We start from the raw sequence: 20,797 nt of genomic DNA, 5'->3' as shown, positions 1-20,797 counted from the left end.
AAATTGGAGCCGGAATGAGCATTAGAGATCATCTAGTTATCTGGTCCATATGTATCAGAATTTAGAAGACTCCCCCTATGGCAAAGCTGCATCTATGCCTATGGCTATCGTCCATGTTGGAACATTTTACCTGAAGAAGAAAAAGCTTCCTCCCCAACCTGTGCCCTGGAGGACACGCATGCCTGAAAACTGAACCTCTGTACTAGCTAGCAGCCGGAATAGAAAACAGAATGTATGTATCAAGTCTAAATTTGTTTTCTATCCTTGTTGCTCTCAGGTCATGAAAGTTGGATTCCACGTACAAATGGCACCAGGAAGGTTACATGGTCTGCCCACGGCAGTGGTTTCCAAGCTGTGGGCTGTGGCCCTTTGGGGAGGATGCATGTCAGACATTTATATTATGATTCATAGCAGAGGAAAAATGAAAGTTATGAAGTAGCAGCGAAGTAATTTTATGGTCGGGGTCACCACACCACAAGGAATTGTGTTAAGGGGCTGCAGCATTAGGAAGGCTGAGAACCCCTGGACTGTGGTTGTTCTCACTATTATATACATTGGGCTATAGAATATGGCACAGCCATAGAGAGAGAGCGGTACAGACATGGAAGGGTGGGTTTCCTCCCTGGGAATTTAGAAGGGTCACGCAGGGTCACGCAGAACCGAAGATGCCAAACTACAAATCTAATACCTCGTTTTTCTTTCTCACCGTCGAGACTACAAACACAGTCTTGAGCGTTTGTACCATGAAGACTTCGCTGAGAAGTGCAAGCAGGTTTTTGTTGTCTCCAAGGAGTCCAACAGGACCTTCGAAATCCTGGAAAGATTTGCCTTAAAAAACGTCGGGCTTGACTCCGACAGAACCACAGCAGATTCGGGCCTAGACTCCATCCTCAGGTAAGAGGTTCAGAAATCCTCTTTATTTTACAGGGCTAAGGTAATGTGAACCTCCAAATCCAGACTGTCTGGCCTCCCTTTCCCGCTAAGTTTCTGTCAGAAAGACCCTGTGAGAGTCTACCCTGGCAGTGCCTCAGCAGGATGGCTGCTGCAACCAGCCCTGAGCTGTGACACCAGGAGACATTCTAATGTGGAAGAGGGACATCTCAGGGGACCTCACTCACAGACAAAGAACTGTAAGCTGCTAATTACTGCTGAGAGACGGAGAGTGAGTCCTCCCTGGTGAGCCTTCTAATTAGTTATCTAACCCAAGCTGGCCAGCCATGAAATCACATACGTACAAGCAGCGCTAACCAGTCTCGGCAGGTTATATTTACATATTTATGCATGTATATACATATAAATATAATACAATAGTAATGAAGGAAGAAGAGGTTATACATTTAAGAGGATGGGGAGCATGGGATGAGAGGGAGGGGAAATTATGTAATTATATTTTAATATTTAAAAATTACAAAAATTTAGATTAAAAATTCAGTTAAAGGAAGAATGAAAAAGAAAAAGACTGTAGAAGCTGTGCTTCGGAAGCCGGGTGGTGGTGGCGCACGCCTTTAATCCCAGCACTCGGGAGGCAGAGGCAGGCGAATCTCTGTGAGTTCGAGGCCAGCCTGGTCTACAAGAGCTAGTTCCAGGACAGGCGCCACAGCTAGCCGTTCTGCTTTTTTGAAGCTTTTCTGTATTTCACGGGCTCTTGAGGTGAAAGGGGGGCTCTGAAGGACCAAGGGGACGGTCCTTTTCAGTCTCATTCATCAACATTTGCTTAACGAATCCCCGAGGATTGTGGAATGACCGTAAGCAAAAGAAGCTAAGGAGAATGAGCGCTATTAAGTCATTTACAAAGGGCTTCCACCTATGTCAGTATAAATTGTATCGATATGTTCACCAGGCACTTATTAGGGTATGGACCACATCATACTTGGGTTGATAGGGAATCAGCTTATTACACACAATGCATGCGGTCATTTTAGGGTTATCTGGTGTCCTGCACAGAACAGCCAGCCCCCACATCTCTTCCACCGGGGGTGCTCATAGACCGTTTCCCACCCAGAGGCACTGATGGATGAGGTGACATAGAGGGCTGTGGTTATGGATGGCGTCCCTCCAAGTCTCATTTCTAAGGACAGGGAGCCTCTGTAGAATATCCTTTTCAGTCTCCTCCTCTAGCTCTTCCTGTAGATCTCCTTTATTCTGTAAGAATTCTGTGATTTGAAATAAGGCCTCAGTAGCCGGGATGGCACCAGCAGGCCTTCGTAGTTCCTATTCTAGGCGCCACACTCCCATCGCAGGCCACTCCGCGCGGCCACCGAGCTTTCTGGTGGATCTGGGTGCCCATGCTAGGTCACGGCAGCGTGAGAGTCAGCCGACGCTCTTCATATTGTAGACGAATACACGGGTTAACGATGTTAGGCTGGTATAGCTGAGTCGGCAGAAGCAGAGTCAGGGTGTTTCTGCTGAGAGAGAGTGGGGACGGAAAGGAGGGTGACTATTAAGGGGACAGAGGTTTTTGGAGATACTGGGTGCGTTTTGGAGTTAAATAGCAGTGATGGTTATATATCCTTGTATAATGAAAATCAACGGTGTACTTTAAAACTAACGATTTTGCTTTGTAGATTCTCAGTGTTTTATTGTTTTTGAATAGGCCATTGTTTTTTTTTTTTAATTGAAGAATTTAAATTGGACCCAGTAAGAGCACAGTGATTAGGTAGTGTTTTTAACTGTGTGGAAACACTTAGGGCTCTGTTTGCTCTACCATCTGGAACACTGCCCCGTACTGCGTGTTCCTGAACGCTGTGTGTAAATCAATAGAAGAACGATCCTCGTTCTAAGGTGTAAAGCGTGACTGCAATACCAACTTCTTTCTTTACTTTTCTCTTTCTGTCTCCTTCAGACGCGATCTCACTGCGTAGCCCTGGCTGGCCTCAAACTCACTCTGTGTTCTAGGTCGGCCTTAAACTCCTGGACATCTTCCCATCCGTGTCTCCCGAATACTGACATTATGAGCATGTGCTGCCACGCCAGGTCATACATCAGCCTTCTAGCAGTAGAGTTTTTAGTAAGAAGGTTTCCATTTGTCGTCCGTGACGTCCATGACGACTCTGTCTCTGTTTACGCAGATGCATCTCATCTGTGTTTGTACTCGTTGGTTTGACCCGCTTGGGGTCGCACACAGTTTCATCCCCGCCCCTATGGCATTTGATCCTGGGCACAGGGACTACCTAAGCAGCATGTATGAGGTGTGCAGTGTGCTCCATGTCTTCAAGGGCCAGTGGAGCAAACTGAAATGGAAGGGGCCAGCAGATAGGGCAAGGGAAGGCCTGGGTGATGAAGTGATGTGTGGGTAACCAATAGAAATGAGCGAGGCAGCCGCTATGCAGACCTGGAAACAGGACCTGGAAGAACATTCCAGACAGAACTACAAATACAGAAGCCCCGAGGCTAGAGAAAAGGCGGTGTGTGTGTGTGTGTGTGTATGTATGTGTGTGTGTGTATGTGTGTGTGTATGTGTGTGTGTGTGTATGTGTGTGTGTGTATGTGTGTGTGTGTGTGTGTGTATGTGTGTGTGTGTGTGTGTGTGTGATGAACTGCTGGCTGTCTGGTCTCCCAGGTCACCTAGATGACATATTTCAACAAGGCTGACGGCAGAGGTAGAAGAAGGACTCAAAATTAAATTCCAGTTTTGAAAGTTATCGGTGAAAACCTGGCAGTGGTGGCACACGCCTTTCATCCCAGCACTTGGGAGGAAGAGGCAGATGGATCTGTGAGTTTGAGCCAGCCTGGTCTACAGAGTGAGTTCCAGGATTGCCAGGCCAGGGCTACACAGAGAAACTCTGTCTCCACCCACCCCAAATAATAATAAATAGTAAATAAATAAAAAGAAAGGAAATTATTAATGAAGGAATTTAAGTAATAGAGCGTTGATTCCCAATTTATACCGATGAAGACGGAATTATTGCAAAAATGGTGGCTTTTTAGTGACCTACTTGAGAATTTTTATTTCAGTCTTTTTTTTTTTAAATTAATTTATTATGTATACAATATTCTGTCTGTATGCCTGAAGGCCAGAAGAGGGCACCAGACCCATTACAGATGGTTGTGAGCCACCATGTGGTTGCTGGGAATTGAACTCAGGACCTTTGGAAGAGCAGGCAATGCTCTTAACCACTGAGCCATCTCTCCAGCCCCCTTTATTTCAGTCTTTTAAGCAGTCCTCTGACGCTGCCAACCTGACTGTACTTGAAGTTCACTTCGGACAGTCCTAGGGTCTGTCTAGCCAGAGGAGCCTTCTGAAGTTCCCATCTCTACTCGACTAACCTCATGTCGTACAAAGCTGCAGGTCCGAGGAGGAATGACTGAAGCCTCCGGAAGCCTCCTGCCTCAGGCCAGAGCATCACCTCTCTTAGAAGGGAAAACGTCTCCTCTCCTTCCCGTTCTTGGTAAATAGCCGTGCCTGCCTGCCACTTACCCTTCTGCTTTTCAGAGTCAATTCCCTTCCGGCTTATAAGTCGATTTTGCTCTTGTCTGGAGAGCGCGGCTGTGGGAAATCCACCCTCATCGCCAGCTGGGTCAGCGACTTCAGAAGCAAACACCCCGGAGTGTTGATGATCCCGTACTTTGTGGGGAGCACGTGCGAAAGCAGTGACATCATGACCGTGATCCACTACTTCGTCATGGAGCTACAGCACAGAGCCCACGGTAACGGAGCCGGCCTCACAGGCAGGGGCCGCCCACAAGCCCCCCTTCCCCCCTCTCCCCGCCCCCACTGGTCTTTCTGCACGCCACTCTTACTTTAAAAAAAAAATAATTTATTGCTGGGCAGTGGTGGCACACACCTTTAATCCTAGCACTCGGGAGGCAGAGGCAGGCGGATCTCTGTGAGTTTGAGACCAGCTTGGTCTACAAGAGCTAGTTCCAGGACAGGCTCCAAAGCTACAGAGAAACCCTGTCTTGAAAAACCAAAATAATAATAATAATATAATCATTTTTATCTTATGTACATTGATGTTTTTCCTGCATGTATATTTGTGTAAGGGTGTCAGAGTTCCCTGAAACTGGGGTTATAGACAGCTGTGAGTGGCCTTGTGGATGCTGGGAATTGAACCCAGGTCCTCTGGAAGAGCAGCCAGTGCTCTTAACTGCTGAGCCATCTCTCCAGCCCCCACTTCTACTTTGTATAAATATCAATATGACTGCTTTAAACACCTCAGGTCACTTGTCAAACTAAAACCCAAAAGTTCTTAAGACTAGAAAAAAAATTGATTTTGACGCAAGCGTGAACCTTAATATAAAAAGAAAAATCATTAAAAATGTTGTGTCCTTTTCCCATGAAAATAAAATCATGACTCAAAGGATAATTCACTTTAAAATTGTTGAAGTGCCATCTGAATTAGAAGTGAGCAGTTCTTGGGCCAGGTGTCACCCCCCACCCCTTTCGTCCCAGCTCTCAGAGGGAAGCAGATCTCTGTGAGTTCCAGGACAGCCTGGTCTACAAAGCAAGTTCTACAGAGAAACCCTGTCTTGTAAAACAAAAGACAAAACAAAAACCAAAACGAAAAGAAAGAGAAAGAAACAGTTCCCTTGGGACTGGCCTTCTCTTGTCTTGAGTAAATCCTTATGGCTTCACCCCCCATATCCTGCTTCTCTCTTCCTAGAGCTCCTCTCTTCCTGCTGATAGTCTACTCGGTGTCTCTTGCATGAGTAGCAAGCAGCATTCATCCCTGCGGTGCCCGGAGGAAACAGAGTCTTTCCTCACAGAGGCTGTTCTAGAAAGGCCCGCCTCTGCCTGGAGCTGGATCAGGGTCCTCACATGCCCTGACGCTGGGGCCTTTAGCCCACTTCCCCATGTTGTGTGGAACTGTGAAATTATTTTTGTTGCTACTTCATAACTGTGACTTTGCTGCTGCTATGAACTGTAATGTAACTTTCGGATACACAACCCCGTGGAGGGGTGGGTTGACTGCCCAAAGGGGTCTTGACCCCCATGTTGAGAATGGCTGGGCCAGAGGAAAGGGAGAAGTGGAAGAGGCATGCCTGTCCCTCCAAACTGGAGGCCTGTGCTTCCACCCCATAAAATATCGGCAGGTTTGGAAGACTAGCCCCTCCCCATGGAAGGGACGCTGCCGCAGGACAGGTAGCCTCCTTCTCATCTCACAGTCAGCAGAGGCTAACCATATAGAAACCAGAAGGAAGAACATTCCAGCAAAGGGGAAAGGTCAAGTCATGCTATGGTTCCAGAGCTGGAAACAGAGGGACAGTGTGGCCAGACACACTGGAGGACATGGTCTCTCAGACACACTGGATGACGACATGGTCTCTCAGACACACTAGATGACATGGTCTCTCAGACAACACTGGATGGTGACATGGTCTCTCAGACACACTAGATGACATGGTCTCTCAGACACACTGGATGGTGACATGGTCTCTCAGACAACACTGGATGACATGGTCTCTCAGACAACACTGGATGACATGGTCTCTCAGACAACACTGGGTGACATGGTCTCTCAGACACACTGGATGGTGACATGGTCTCTCAGACAACACTGGATGACATGGTCTCTCAGACAACACTGGATGACATGGTCTCTCAGACACACTGGAGGACATGGTCTCTCAGACAACACTGGATGACATGGTCTCTCAGACAACACTGGATGACATGGTCTCTCAGACAACACTGGAGGACATGGTCTCTCAGACAAAGCAGGAAGTAAGGGCAGGGCTGCGTCATTTGGGAAGGAGCCATACAGGGCAGAGCACCAGGTGTGGATTCTGTTACATGAAGCTAGAACCTAGTGGAGGTTCCAAGCAGGGGATGGCATGACTTGGTGCATGGGAAATGGACGCAGAGAAGCTAGCGTGCAGATAGGGAGGGACATTTATCATTGGTTATTGAACTGGTCCTAGCAAGATGATGGACATGTTGGTTGAGGGCTGTGGGCAGTTTGAGAAGTTGCTGAAGAACAGGATATGAGTTGAAGAAAAGGGGAAACTGAGGACCATTCCCGTTTCTGGGCTTTAGCTAAGGAACTAAATGAAAGGCAAGGGCCACTCACCGAGACAGGCAGTGCCCGTGGGATGGGGGAGGGAAAGCAGGTTTGGAGGAAGTCAAGGGTTCTGTTCTGGATGTGTGATGTTGGAGATGCAGGGTGTGTTGTTCCTGCAGTGAGAGCAGTCAGGAGGCTTGTGCTACGTTCATCCTGTCCTGGGAGCCTGAGAACCTGCATTCTAACCTATGGCCTTGGGAAAGTTATTTTAACTTCCTGTGGCTTGGTTCCTATTTGTTTTTTGTTTATTTTTATTTTTTTGAGACAGGTCTCCTGTAGGTCAGGGCGGTCTCAATTTTGTTGTGTGGTCAAGGATGGCCTTGAACTCCCAACTCTACTCCCCAAGTGCTCCAATCACAAGCCTGCCAAACCCAGCTTTGTTTTTCTATGTGTACAAATGTGGGCATCAAAGGAAAAGTATCTTTTGGGCATTTAAGAGGATTAGCTAGGATAAAGTACAAAAGACAAAGGCATTTGTGTGCGGTGTAAGCCTGGCGTCCAGTAAGCACTGATAAACAGTAGTGGGTACTGTTGTTCTGCATCTGCGCTGTGCGCGTATTCACACACGCGGCTGACTGTGCCTGCAGGTGACACAGTCTCTTGCCGTCCACCCGTGTGTGCTCCTAGGTCCTGAGTAAATCTGAGATCCCTCACAGTGTCTTTGGAAGTGTTCATACAATCCACGTGGGGGCAGGGCAGGTGTGTGCATGCAGGGTGAGTGTGGACGGCTGAGTTCTCTCTGGTTGCACTTCCCGAGTCTGTAAAGCAGGTTACATCAGAGCCAGCAGAAACAGGTGTGGCCAACAGTCTCCGTAGGCTCCTAGGTCTATTCTGGCACATCCCCTAGGTGTTCGCCTGGGCCAGGCAGCTGATGATGTAAGCTCGGCTGAACACACCCAATTATGATTTTATCCCCGAAGTGAGCTGTTATTTTAACGAGCGTGTCTTGGGGCTCAGGAAAGGCCCAATAAAAACAGCTGCTGTCTTTCAAACAAGCAGGCTTTTAGTCTGGACAGATTCAGAAAAGCCTGGGTAAACCAGACAGCTCTCCGTGTGAGCTCCTTGTGAGGCGGGGGTAGGGGCGTGGAGGGGGTGGGGGAGTGGGAGAGGAAACTTTGGACTTGACCCACCGGCTGAGCCTGAGCGAGCCTGAGTAGTTTACTGTTTACTCAAACTCTTTTCCCAGTTTCTCACCTGTAAACCTACCCCCTAAGGCTGCGTGCGAGTGGAAAGGTGTAAGTGTGAGGATTGACGATGGTACCCGGCACGCTGCTGCTACTATTATTTTGCTGCTGTGGTTTTTGGTTAGTAGGATTAGCATTCCTCCCTGGGTTGGAGAAAGAAGCAGTGGGGTGCACGATTAAGAGATGTGAGACTTGCACCCCCCCCACCCCCCTCCCCTTTCTAGGTACAGGCGCAGAGAGGCTGCTCTAGGAGTCTGCCCCGTTGCCACTGCAGCCTGATTGGGTCGAGGCTGAGCGGCGGCGTTTTCAGGGCTGTCTGCGCTTCACAGCTCAGCTGGTTTCCGAGGTGCGCGTGGGCGCAGCGCTCAGACGTGCGGCTGAGAGAACGCAAGCGCACCCTGCAGGTTCAGCCACTTCGGTCGGGTTTCCTGCGACCCACCTCTGTTCTCCGCATCTGCAAGCGTTTCTCAGGGAGATGTGAGCAGGGACCCTTCCTCTCTGGGACAACAAATGCTATGTGGGACCTGTTTCTGCTTTTCTGGCCCCAGCTTGGGTCTGCCAGGACAAAGTATGTGGTGAAGGCGAACGGCCACCATCCGGCTCTCTTGATATCCCGTCCTCCCGTCCCGCGCCCCCCCCCCCCCCCCCCCGCTGGCAGCTGGCGTCCCTTCTCAAGCTTTGTTCTTGATGCAATTCCTCTCCACCACGTTCCATAATATCGGGTGGCAGTCCCAAAAGGCGAGTTCTACAGATTGAAGGGTTAAGGGCTTCATCAGCACCTTGTTCTAGGCCCTTAGCTAGCGTTAGCATCCTGACAAGGAGACCAGGGCTCAGAGTGGCAGCATCACCAAGCGACACGTGGGCAGAATCGAAGCTGGGACTCTGGTTGACTCTGAAACTCTTTGTCCTCAGTGCTGCCCTGCATGGCCTCCGAGAGGCAGCGAAGGAAAGTCTCAGTCTTTTGGAAGATCTTGATCTTCGCTAGTATTTGCTCAGCTGTCAGGAGAACCTGCCCATGAGTTGATGGATAAATGGGCAGACAGCCTCAGCTTGGTGACGGACTTTGTGCCCTGGGCCAAGATAACTTCCTTGGCTTCTTGCCCTCTGCTCCACAAGTTTGCTTTTTTTGGAGTAGACCCATCGCTGTGTTCCTTCACGTCTCTCGATTTCCTCTGCTGGTGAACTCTTTCTCATTCTTTAAGCCTCTGTTCACGGCTCTCGCTGACTGACAGCCAATGTAGTCCCAGCCGCTTGTGATGGTGTTTCCTGTGGATGGGACTTCTTCTTCATTCCCCAGGTGACTTACGAAGGTCCCAGTATTGTTTGTTTTGGTGTTTGTCTCCCTCTGCAAGCCCCGTGGGTTTAGAGGCCATGTCTATTTTATTGGCCATTGATATACCTAGTGCCTGGCACAGGCATAGAAGATTCCGGGCAAACCTGTGTTGAATGATGGCCTTCACACACGTGAACACACACACACACAGGAGCATGCGTACACACAGAGGGCGACCAAGTCTGCCTACTGGTAAGTCATTAAATGGGAATTTAAACTATTTAAATTAAATTAAAATTTTAATATGAGATATTAACATTTAAATCAGACCTTTCAGAGAGACAGATTGGGTCTTTCCAAACAAAGGGAAATATCTAGGATCAATTTCTATCTTTATCTTTAACATAATTTATTACTATCTTTATCATCTTTAACATAACTTTAAGAAAAAATAGTTATGTCTACTAGAACGTCTTCTGCTTGGAGCTTTCCTTCATTGTGATGGTTTTGTATCAAACTTTGGACTCTTGGGAAGGTGGAGATAGGAGGGGTCTGTGGAGCTCACGGGTCAGCTGGTGCGACAGCAGTGAGCTTCAGTTTCAGAGAGAGACCCTGTCTCAAAAGCTGAGGTGGAGAGTAATTGAGGAGGACACCAGACACTTATCCCTGGCCTCCAGCCACACACACACACACACGCACGCACGCACGCGCGCACGCACCCTCCCCCCCCACGCACGCACGCGCGCACGCACCCTCCCCCCCCACGCACGCGCAAACACCATACATAGTATTTTCATATGAAATTCTGAAAATGTACTGGAGACACCTGGTGACCAATCCCACCAACCGCTCTGGCCTGAATGCCTCGAGGAAGCCAGCTGAGCATGCCTGTGCAAGTGTCCACCTCACAGTTGTGAGCAGCACTCACCCCTCCCCAGCCTCTCTGCCCCCAGCCCATGAGCACACCCTAGCCGTGTGGAACGTTCTCACCTAATCTGAAATTTCTGTGTTGTAGGTCCCCAGATTGAAATGGACTTCCTTAACGAAGACTCAAATGTCTTGGTCTTTTCGCTTCTTGTAGAAGTGTTCCTAGCCTCCATCAGCTTGAAGCCATGCGTGCTCGTCCTCGATGGGATTGAGGAGTTGATCGGCATTTATGGGATTTCAGGTCAGAAGGTAACAGCTCTTAAAAATTACACTTCCTTTATGAAAAAAGTCCCCGATTATTATATTTAATATGTTTCTATTGTGTTGTGCTCCTAGGTCTATCCACTACTGATTTTAAATATTGCCTGGTATTTTATTGGACATATATTTACCTGGCATTTACCATGGACGGGGTACCAGATTTAAATGTAGCAAAATACTCTTTTTGTCTCAGAATCAAAGGTCTGTAATATACACAGACATCCAGAAGGAGACTACTCATCATCCTCAGTGGGACAGAGGGGAAAGAGATGCTAGGTGTTGTCTATGGCTCAGAGATAACGAAGTGGTGGGATCCGAACCAGATGCACAGAGCCAGTGGGAAGGATGCCTGCTGCCATGGCTGACAACCTGAGCTGAATACCTGGGGTCCACAGATAGGAGAGAGCTGACCCCAAAAGCTGTCCTCTGACCTCCACACATGTGTCACGGCACCTGCCTGCACCTCCACATGTTGCACACAAAGAAATGAAAGTGTAATTAAAAATAGAATGATAATCAAGAAAAGATCATATTAGGTGTTTAACTTGTGGTGATAGTTTTACTGTAAAAAGTAAGTTTTTTTAAAAAACCATAACAGGGTCTTCTTATTTTACTAAGCAGGTTCAATTTGCCTTTTGCTAGATTTCCTTTGTTAGATATCACTGTGGGTGATTCTTCAGAGGTTTGAGATTTTATTAAGTTGTTTGTAGGAACCTGTTTTTAAGAGTCCAGATTTGCACTGATTCAGCATAGATGTATCAGTTAAATACGGTTTCGTTCTGTGTGAATTTGAATTTCTTACTACCAAATGGTTTTTTATCCAAGTTACTCTTGGTGTCATTACTCGCCCTTACCCTGTACTCACACCCAGTATTCCGTCCTAAGTGTGAAAACCATCAGCAAAGTACTTTTAAGGTCTTTCAAGTTTTCAAATGTCTCCCACAGGCGAAAGACTTCTCGTGGCTGCCACGCTCGCTCCCTCCTCACTGCAAGTTCATTCTGAGCACCGTCTCCTCCAGTCTGTCCTGCAAATCGCTGTGCACCCGCCCTGATGTGCGGATTGTGGAGTTCTCGGGCATGGGGGACGAAGACACGAAGTTCAGCATCTTCAGACAGCATCTCTCTGCCCCTGACCAGGAGCGCTTTGGGCAGAGCAAACCCATTCTGAGGAGGAAGCCGAACCTGACCCCCCTGAAGCTCACGATCATCGCCAGCGAACTGCAGGAGTGCAGGATCTACCGCAATGAGTTCCAGTGTCTGAGGGAGTACATGGAGGTGGCTTCCATCCCGGAGCTCTGGGAGCTGATTCTGAAACGCTGGGTTGAAGATTACGGTTGGAATCTGAAGCATAAAGAGGCAAACTCAGACACGGTGGCTGCAGGAAAAGGTTTGGGCAGTTTGGACATCTTGTTGGGAGTCCGCTTGCTCAGGGGAAGGGTCTTGAGAGGGAATTGTCAGAGGAAACACAGGACTTATTGGATTTGAATTTCAGATCAATAGCAAATAATATTTTGGGGGAGGGATATAAAAAGAAAAGAGTGGTATTCCAGGGGCCGGAGAAGCGCTCAGCAGAGGACCTGAGTTTGGGTCCCAGCATGCACTTCAGGTGGCTCACAGTTACTCTAACTCCATTTCCTGGAGACCCGATGCCTTCTGGCCTCTGCAGGCACCTGCATTCGCATGGTGCACATAAATTTACGCAGACTCATATCGATAATAAATAAATCTTTAAAAATAATATTACGAATAGAAATATGTCTCTGATATTGCATGGGACACACTCGATCACTTATTGGATTCTAGAAAAATGACAAGCACTTCTCAGAATAAATATGTCCCAGATATTGCATGGGCGCTTATCTGTACTAAAAATTAGTTTATCTGAAATTCATATTTAACTCTTCTTCATATGGCTAAATATGATGATTCTGTCTAAAGAGGTACATGCTGACCATAAAGAGGACTGTATTAGGCACAAATCTGGGATTTTTCAGGGCTCGATATAAACCACTCTCTTGATCCACACTTGTACTTTTGGTACAAGCCGCTCCAGTGGTTCAGGTATATTCTCCACGTCTCCAGCCAAAGGGGCCTCTTAAGTCTGACAAGCATCCGAATACGTTCCATGCCTCCCTTGGATGGAACCTTGGTACCTGGGTGTCTTTGGTTGTCATTACCCCTGCACAGTCTTCCGCTGTGGAAACGATCCCAGGTGAACTTGAGTATCAGGATCTCCTTGGCTTCTCCAAGGAGCTCAGTGTCTATTCTCGGTTTGTCTGCCTCTACTGCCCCCTGCTGGTACAGTCCCTCATCCTCACCACAGAAAGCCTCAACCCTGCTTCTGGTTTTGTTTCTGAGACAAGCTCCCTGTATGTAGATCTGGCTGGACTGGAACTTGCCATGTGGACCAGGCTCACAGAGTTCCACCTGCTTTTGCCTCCCAGGTTCTAGGACTAAAAGTGTGTGCCCCCATACCCGACTTCTTGAGTCCTGACTTCCTATCATCTCTCCCCTAAATCTTTCTCAGTTCTGCAACAGCTTTCTTCCTAGGTGGGGAAAAAAAGCCAGTAGCACTGTTAGCTCATCCTGTGAGTCGATTGTTTGTGGTAAACAACGTATTCTAGAATTCCAAGCAGGCTTTGGAAGTTTTTTTTTTATCCTCTCCAGCCTTTGTCTGTGAGGTAGGCCTGTAAAGTCTTGTTTGAAACAGGCTTTCCTTGCGTTGTTTCAACTACGTCAGTCTTCCCTTCCATCGTGGAGCCTAGACTGGAATGGGCTTGGAGAGGAGGATGAGGAGTACCGGATGCGTTGATTACCGCTGTGCTCTGTTGTCCCACCCAATCTTCTGCTCTGCAGTTTGCATTTCTATCAAGGAATGGATTTCAAGTTTACCGTACCGTTCCCCATCTCCACAGGGGTGAACGTGGGGTCCCCTAGAAGAGTCACACAGACCCATTCTGTGCAACCCCGTCCCTGGACTGTGCAGTAAAATCTAGGCTTCTTCCTCCAGGGACTGCAGCTTCCCAGCACTGGCCAGCAATCCTGACTGGTCTGGGGAGCTCCACCACAGGTCTAGGAAGAGCCTGGCTGAATTCAGTCAAGGTCAGGGGAAGCTTCAACAGCTGGGCTTCAGACCCACCTCTACCTGGAGACAGCAGGTGGTACGAGTCCCTTCAGTCTACAGAAGGCAGTGGATCATGGTGCTTTGTTTCTTGCGATCTGGTTCTACTCTAGCTGGCAGATAGAAAACCAGAGACAGGACGGAAGCTGAAGGGCCCTTCGGTGGTACCCGTGGGTGTGAAGGAAACACTTCTACAGGTACCTGCGTCAGAATTGGTACCACTGGGCAGTATGCTCAGTAGGGTGATTGTACCTGTCCCAGTGTTGGCTGTGACCCGGAGAACCGTGGGTAACGCCATGGGCTCTAAAGGTAGGCTGGGCTCAAATCCCCTCTCAGCACCTCCTCCTGGGTGACTTTGGTCACTTGCTCACTCCTTTGTAAGTCTGGGCCATTGCTTGGTTGAGGGAGCGGTCCCCACTCTCCCTGACTCACGCTCTCTCGTGCTTCTGTCCCCACTGCTGCGGCTGCACAGGGTTGAGTGGCTGGGTGGCCGACGCGCTCTGTTTGCTGTGTATCTCACACTGCGGGCTGGCCGAGGATGAACTGCTCCAGATTTTGGACATGCTGGGCTACAGGAACCGCCAAAAAGTGACCGCGGTGCACTGGGCAGCCTTCCGCAATGCCTCCAAGCACTGGATCCAAGAGAAACCCAACGGCCTCCTCTGCTTCTGGCACCAGTCCCTGCGGAGTGCGGTGGAGCACAAGCTGCTGGGTGAGGAGCCGCTCCGTTGAGAATGCGCTGGGGCCAGAGGGAGGGGGCATTCGGCGTCGCTCTGGTGGAAATGACTGGGTAAAGAGGCAGGACACCAGTTGCGTAAAGTAAAGGAGATCTGACTTCAATGAGCCCCCCAGGGGTTTCCCTCAGGGAGCAGACCGGGTCCCTCACAGCTCCTTCTAAAAATGATTTTTTTAATTACAAGTGATGACTCTGGAATCTTACAGAACCGACAGATCTTATGCAATGTGCTTAGCTCCTTTAAACTCTGTTTCTCACTTGCAAAATAAGGATAACGGCGATATTTACCTTGAGGGTAATAGGAGCCTCGCGTAAGCATGGCGTCACATCTGTTACCTATATAATCTCCGCGGAAGCCGTTTGAATGACAGTTTTCCAGTTCCTTTGCTGGTTGGGACTGTATGACTGTGTGGCCATGAAACATTTAAGATGATTCTCCTCTGGCATTTCCCAACCTGGATTAGAATTCCAGGCTCCCCAGTCCGAAGGTAGATCTTTTGTTCTCCGAAGCCCCCAAGGTTAGCAGTTGTTGTCAGTGTAGTGTGTGAGGCTCACTAGGTCTCAGGTGTTCGAGGCTAAGTCTGTCCAGGAGAAGTGTGTTACAGTGTGTAAGTGCAGGCCAGACCTTCCTTCGCATCCCTGTGTAGTTGGAGAGAGCGGTCCCCTGGTCTCTGTTTTTTAAGTAGCTTCATTTTTCATTGGAGGATTCTTAGTCTTCTCTTCCTCATGAGGCTATTATGTAAAAAGGACGAATGAAATTCGGTGTTATCTGCAACATCCTGTAACCTCATCCTTTTCACGTGTGCTGGGCATTGGATCCAGAGCCCGTGTGTGTTAAGAATACACTCTACAACGAGCTACACCCCAGCCCAAAATATTGGTAATTTTAGCCTTTGTGCTTAACACTTCCAAGTCTGGACTCAGAATATTATCTGCCCCATTTATTTTCTCTCCCACTTCCTACCTTACTTTCTCAATGTGCCCCCCACAGAAAAGCCTTCACCGTGCAGCGAGGGGGGGGGAGTCTTCTGTTTCTTCCATGGGTCTCATAAGCACCTCATTGTCACCAGAACATATGTGTACACTTTTGACGAAATGGCCCAAACTCTCTCCAAATGTGTGGGTATCTTGGAAACTGTTTCAGTCAAATGCAGAAGGTTTAACAGTGGATTCTTCTTGGCTATGGTTTTTATGGCAACGTGGGGTTTGGTGTGCCATTTAGTGAGTGTTCCATTCATCTTGTAAGAAAAACTGTTGAAAAACCAAAGAAAAGAAAAATTGACTAGGAAAAAATGTAAAAACACTTCCAGTATTTTGATTTTTCAAGGGTAGACACCACCAGACCCTGATTAAACAAAACTCTGGACTTTTGGGAGGTTTGTTTCTGGGTGGCTCAGCCTGTCAGGACTTAGCAGATAGAAAACCAGAGACAAGACAGAAGCTGAAGGGCCCTTCAGCGGAACCCGTGGGTGTGAAGGAAACACTTCTGCAGGTACCTGCATCAGAATTGGCACCACTAGGCAGTGTGCTCAGTAGGATGATCGTACCTGTTTCAGTGTTGGCTGTGACCTGGCTCACTTAGCTAGCTGGCCAACTAGGCTGCCCTTTCTCTCTCTCCCTAGTGCTGTGATTACAGGTGAGCCCTCACATCTGCCTGGTGCTTATACAGGTTCCGGGGAATCCAAATGCCAGGCCTCCTGTTTGTTCAGCAAGAGAGTTCCCTACTGGGCCATTTCCCCAGCCCTGTACAAGCTACTCTCCGAGATGCCTTGACTGTTCCTCCCGTAATTATAGCATAGAGTTGTCATATTTTTGCGATAGCGTTTTCATACACTTAAGAAAGTCGGAACTGTGAGGCTGCAATTGGTTTTGAAATAGGTGTAATCACTCCAGTCAGAGAGAGCAGCACACACGTGCCCCAGACCACGGCAAACCACAAGAAGACGCACTTCCACCAGGTCTTGATAAGGTACTTCCAGCGGCAAACCGTCTTCTGGAGAGCATACCAGGAGCTGCCATGGCACATGAAGATGAGCGGCTCCTGGGAAGGCCTATGCAGCTTTGTCACCAGCCCCGGGTAAGTTCTGCTAGCTTCAGATGGGATGTTGACGTCACTTCGACAACATAGCTTCCCTGTGCAAATCGTTCATTTCTTCACATGTGGGACCTGCGTGTGGAATCCACTCTCGTGGTGGGTAGATACTCCAGGATGTTCTGTTTGATCTGTCCGTCACTACCGCATTCTCCTCCTCCTATTCCGTGTGTGTTCTTCCAGGCCTTCCATAGAGACAAAGGCAACAGCCGGACAGGGTCGAAGGTGGGCCATGCTGGTGGCCGGCTTCTTGTCCTTGCTTTTCTTGGCTGTCCTCTCTCCCTTCCTTTCCCAACTTCCCTCCTGTATCCTTATGCATTAACTCAGTTGTCTGAGGTCTCACCCACCTCTGGCCTCTGTCCCTGTTCTAGCTCTCAACTAAGACACAGCACTAAGCCCTTCTCACTTTCCACACATTGGGGGAGGGGTAGGATGTGGAGCCAGACAGTTCCCATACTTGGGGGACCGTGCTTCATGTGAAACTGCAAGCACAGGAGTTGGGAGCACCCCCTCGTCTGGGAGGTAGAGCCAGGGTAGTTGGGGAGAACTGACTCTCACTACGGAAGAGTAAAAGGCTCATAATTATCTGGTGATGGCCAAAACTTCAAGAAGTGGATGGCACTGGCTCTCCTACAAGGCTCTGGGGATAGTAAGGGAGGGAGGGGAGAAAGGATGTAAGGGCCAGGGACGGGGACATGGGTAGACAGAACATATCTGGGCATGATGTAGCCATTGTACTTAAACACTCACTGCACCTGTGGTTATCTGTACAAGATTGGAGCCATCAACATTTCTTCATAAATTTGGGGGGATGGTGGGTGGTCTCTGTCTTCCCTTAGGCTTTTTGTCAGTCAATGGTTGTGGGGAAGGGATGTCATTTTTTTTTCAGTGGTATTGTCATTGATAAGGTGCCCATGCTCCTACCACTTGTGCTTATGCAAGCAACCCTAATTAAACTTTGTGGTACACACACACACATGCATGCACACACACACGCATGTGCACACACACACGTACACAGATGCTTCTGTGTCGTGGGATAGAGCTCAGTTGGTGATGTGGGATTCCCCTCTGTATGCTGTGAATATGTCTTATTATCATTGGTTAATAAAGAAACTACTTTGGGCCTGTGGTGGGGCAGAATAGAGCTGGGTGACTAAACTGAATGCTGGGAGAAAGAAGGCGGAGTTAGTGAAAAGCCATGTAGCCGCTGCAGGAGACAGATGCCTTTAGAACCTTGCCAGTAGGCCATGACCTTATGGTGATGCACAGATTAATAGAGATTAATTCAAGATATAAGAGTTAGCCAATAAGAAACCTGAGCTAATAGGCCAAGAAGTGTTGTAATTAATTATGGTTCAGTGTGATTATTTCCAGTCTGGGTGGCCAGGAAACAAACGAACATCCTCCACCAACAAATTGGTAGTGTTTGCCCAGCTAGGACTCCTGTCATACACAGAGTCTGGTGTTTGGCTACTTAAACTGGGCATGGTGGCACATATATGTAATCCCAGCATTTGGGAGATCGAGGCAGGAAGTTCAGAAGTTCAGTGCCCTTCTTGGTCTGGAATACTTTGAGGTCCCGCTGGGGTTGGGGGGAGGTTATGGCTAGGCTAGTGAAAGATGGGAAGTAAAGAATAGCTCCCTCAAGGATGAGTTCTAAAATGATCATGTGTGTCACAAGCATCACAGATTTCATATCGAAAATCCACAACCCGAGTTTGTGGACCAGACTGCACCTTGTCCACTACTGGGATGTGCTGCTGGAAGCTGGCTGTGACGTGTCTGAGGCTTTCCTGCTCTCCGTTGCCAAGATAGAAGCAGAACAGTACCAGAGAATAAAGAAGCGACCCATGCTCTCAGGTACACTAGCAACAGTGCAGGTGACCCACGCTTTCAGGTACACTAGCAATGGTGCTTCTGACCCACGCTCTCAGGTGCGCTGACCCACTCCCTCAGGTACACCAGCCACAGTGCAGTGGACCCACGCTCTCAGGTATGCTAGCAACAGTGCAGCTGACCCATGCCCTCAGGTACGCTAGCAACAGTGCAGCTGACCCATGCCCTCAGGTACGCTAGCAATAGTGGTTCTGACCCACGCTCTCAGGTACGCTAGCAATAGTGGTTCTGACCCACGCTCTCAGGTACACCAGCCACAGTGCAGCTGACCCACGCTCTCAGGTGCAGCTGACCCACGCTCTCAGGTACGCTAGCAATAGTGGTTCTGACCCACGCTCTCAGGTGAAGCTGACCCATGCTCTTAGGTTCACTGGCAGCAGTGCAGCTGACCCACGCTCTCAGGCACAGCAGCAACACAGCTATTGGGTCCATCAATACTGGACCCTCACTGAAATTCCTATCTGATATTTGGCTGTTGCCCAAGTCAGGAAGATCCTGCAGCTTTGGTTCCGCAGGACCAGCCCCTCCACACACTCGGGAAGGTCACAGTGGGGTAGATGTTGGGGTGCACAAACTCAAAGCCCTGGATGTGGGTCTGGGTGGTAGGTGATTTGATCAGTCCTGGCTGCTGGGACCGCCCCCTCAGGCAAGGGGCAGAGCCAGCTGGTCTACACCTATGCCATCAGGGCCAGCCTTCCCCCTCCCATGTCCGTGCCTACAGATAGGGCCTTCTCTCCTGAGTGTGGGGCCAGCTCTCCTGTGAGGGACAGGGCCAGTTCTCACTACCTGTGAGTTTATGGGGGCCGATTACATTCTGACTACTACAGAGCTGTGTGATTTTTTAGGTTTTCACGTTTATGCAAGGTTGTACAATCCATTGTAGACATTTATGGCATCATTTAAAGTATTTACCAATATTCATAATAAAATCTGCTGGTGTCTTGAAGCCAGATAGGCTGGTATGTGTCTACGATCCCAGCAGTTTGGAGGCAAAGGTAGGGAACTGTGACTTCAAAGCTCCCCTGGGCTATGGAGTGAGATGTTGTCTCCAAAAGCCCAAAAGAACTTGTCACAAACAAAAACAAATCAGTCCCCACCCCCCCAAAAAGTCCGAGATGCAGCTGTGGAGCCCTGACTAGGCACAGGGGGTTTGTTCCTTCCCAGGGCGCTTCAGGCCGATTTGCCTGTCTCCCTTTTCTAGTCCTGGAATGCAACCTCTCCCAGGTGACTGTGGCCGACAAATGCAGGATGATACTCTTCATCGGGAGCTTCCTGAAGCTCATGGGCAAGGTCAGTGAGGCGGAGAAGCTGTTCCTGAGCGTGGAAGACTTGCTACTGCAGGTAGAGTGAGCATTAGCTCCCTCGGGCTTCATCCCTTTGGTGGGCTTTCCAGAACCATCCAGCTTTGTTCCTTTATAACTTTGTAACGCACTGTCCACATAGGAGAGAGTCTGCGGGTTTATTCACCAAGGAGGAGGCTACAGTTTCCACCCATACCTCAGTTGTGCATCCTTAACCCCAAGCTCCACTAAACAGGACTCCTTCGAGAATGCCACCCCCCCCCACCCTTCCCACCTCCCCAGTCCCCCCACCCCCGCAGACAGGTGTCACTCTGGGAGGAAATGGAATTCACAGTGGCCTGAGACTTGTCGCTTTCCCGGAGACATGGGGGGAAGTCTGATTGTTTCTGGATTTTGTTTATTCTGAACCATGAACTTTTGGCTTTACTGAATGTAATGAAAGAGGCACTCATAACGTCCCCTGTAAAGTGACATGGAGATCAGGACTGATAACAGATGCCCCTGGTCTGGCAAGTGAGTGTCTGTGATAGCCTGTCATGCAAGGGCCCGGGAGGGACTGCAGGACGAGGCAAGTTTTCAGAACGACGTGGGAGGCTGCACACACTGGGGCCCGTCTGAGAAGCTTCAGGGAGGAAGATAAAAAGTTAGAAGAGAAGGAGGTTCAGGTCAAGCTCGATCTAGGGTAGGCGTGTGTATGTGGGCAGGAAATGAACCCAGCAGAAGGACAGGTTGTACAGCAGCCTCGGAGGAGGCTGTAGTGTGTGACAGACATGCAGACTGAAGCCAGAGGCACGTCCTGCAGAAGGAGCTTAGCGTCGTTTGCCTTCAGGGGAAGCCTGAGAGAGGGAGATGAATGAAAGCAGTGTTAATTTGAAATTTGAAAGAAGAGGCTGCGGCCGGTGAGATGGCTCAGTGGGTAAAGGCTCTTGCAGCCAAGCCTGATGACTTGAGTTTAATCCCCGGGACTCTCATATGGAAGGGAGAACTGTCTCCTGCAAAGCA

At 49.0% G+C, this 20,797-nt stretch overlaps 1 protein-coding gene across 3 annotated transcripts in view; it reads left to right on the top strand.

Moving 5' to 3' along the window:
• The window catches only part of LOC121460714 (tetratricopeptide repeat protein 41-like), a 44,636-nt gene that overhangs the window by 5,781 nt on the left and 18,058 nt on the right, over positions 1-20,797 (top strand). For all 3 annotated transcript variants that reach the window (XM_041671201.1, XM_041671192.1, XM_041671181.1), the window contains exons 2-9: positions 714-894; positions 4,433-4,647; positions 10,474-10,634; positions 11,592-12,033; positions 14,240-14,479; positions 16,382-16,580; positions 18,280-18,458; positions 19,696-19,835. In XM_041671201.1, the coding sequence (XP_041527135.1) occupies positions 714-894; positions 4,433-4,647; positions 10,474-10,634; positions 11,592-12,033; positions 14,240-14,479; positions 16,382-16,580; positions 18,280-18,458; positions 19,696-19,835 (1,757 nt within the window). The remainder of the gene's footprint in view (positions 1-713; positions 895-4,432; positions 4,648-10,473; positions 10,635-11,591; positions 12,034-14,239; positions 14,480-16,381; positions 16,581-18,279; positions 18,459-19,695; positions 19,836-20,797) is intronic.

Source organism: Microtus oregoni, unplaced genomic scaffold (genome assembly GCF_018167655.1).
Source record: "Microtus oregoni isolate MIOR12 unplaced genomic scaffold, Mior012 000001F_ref0000356, whole genome shotgun sequence".
Lineage (NCBI taxonomy): Eukaryota > Metazoa > Chordata > Mammalia > Rodentia > Cricetidae > Microtus > Microtus oregoni.
The sequence above is the reverse complement of the archived record's forward strand: the minus strand, read 5'-3'. Positions and strand labels throughout refer to the sequence as shown.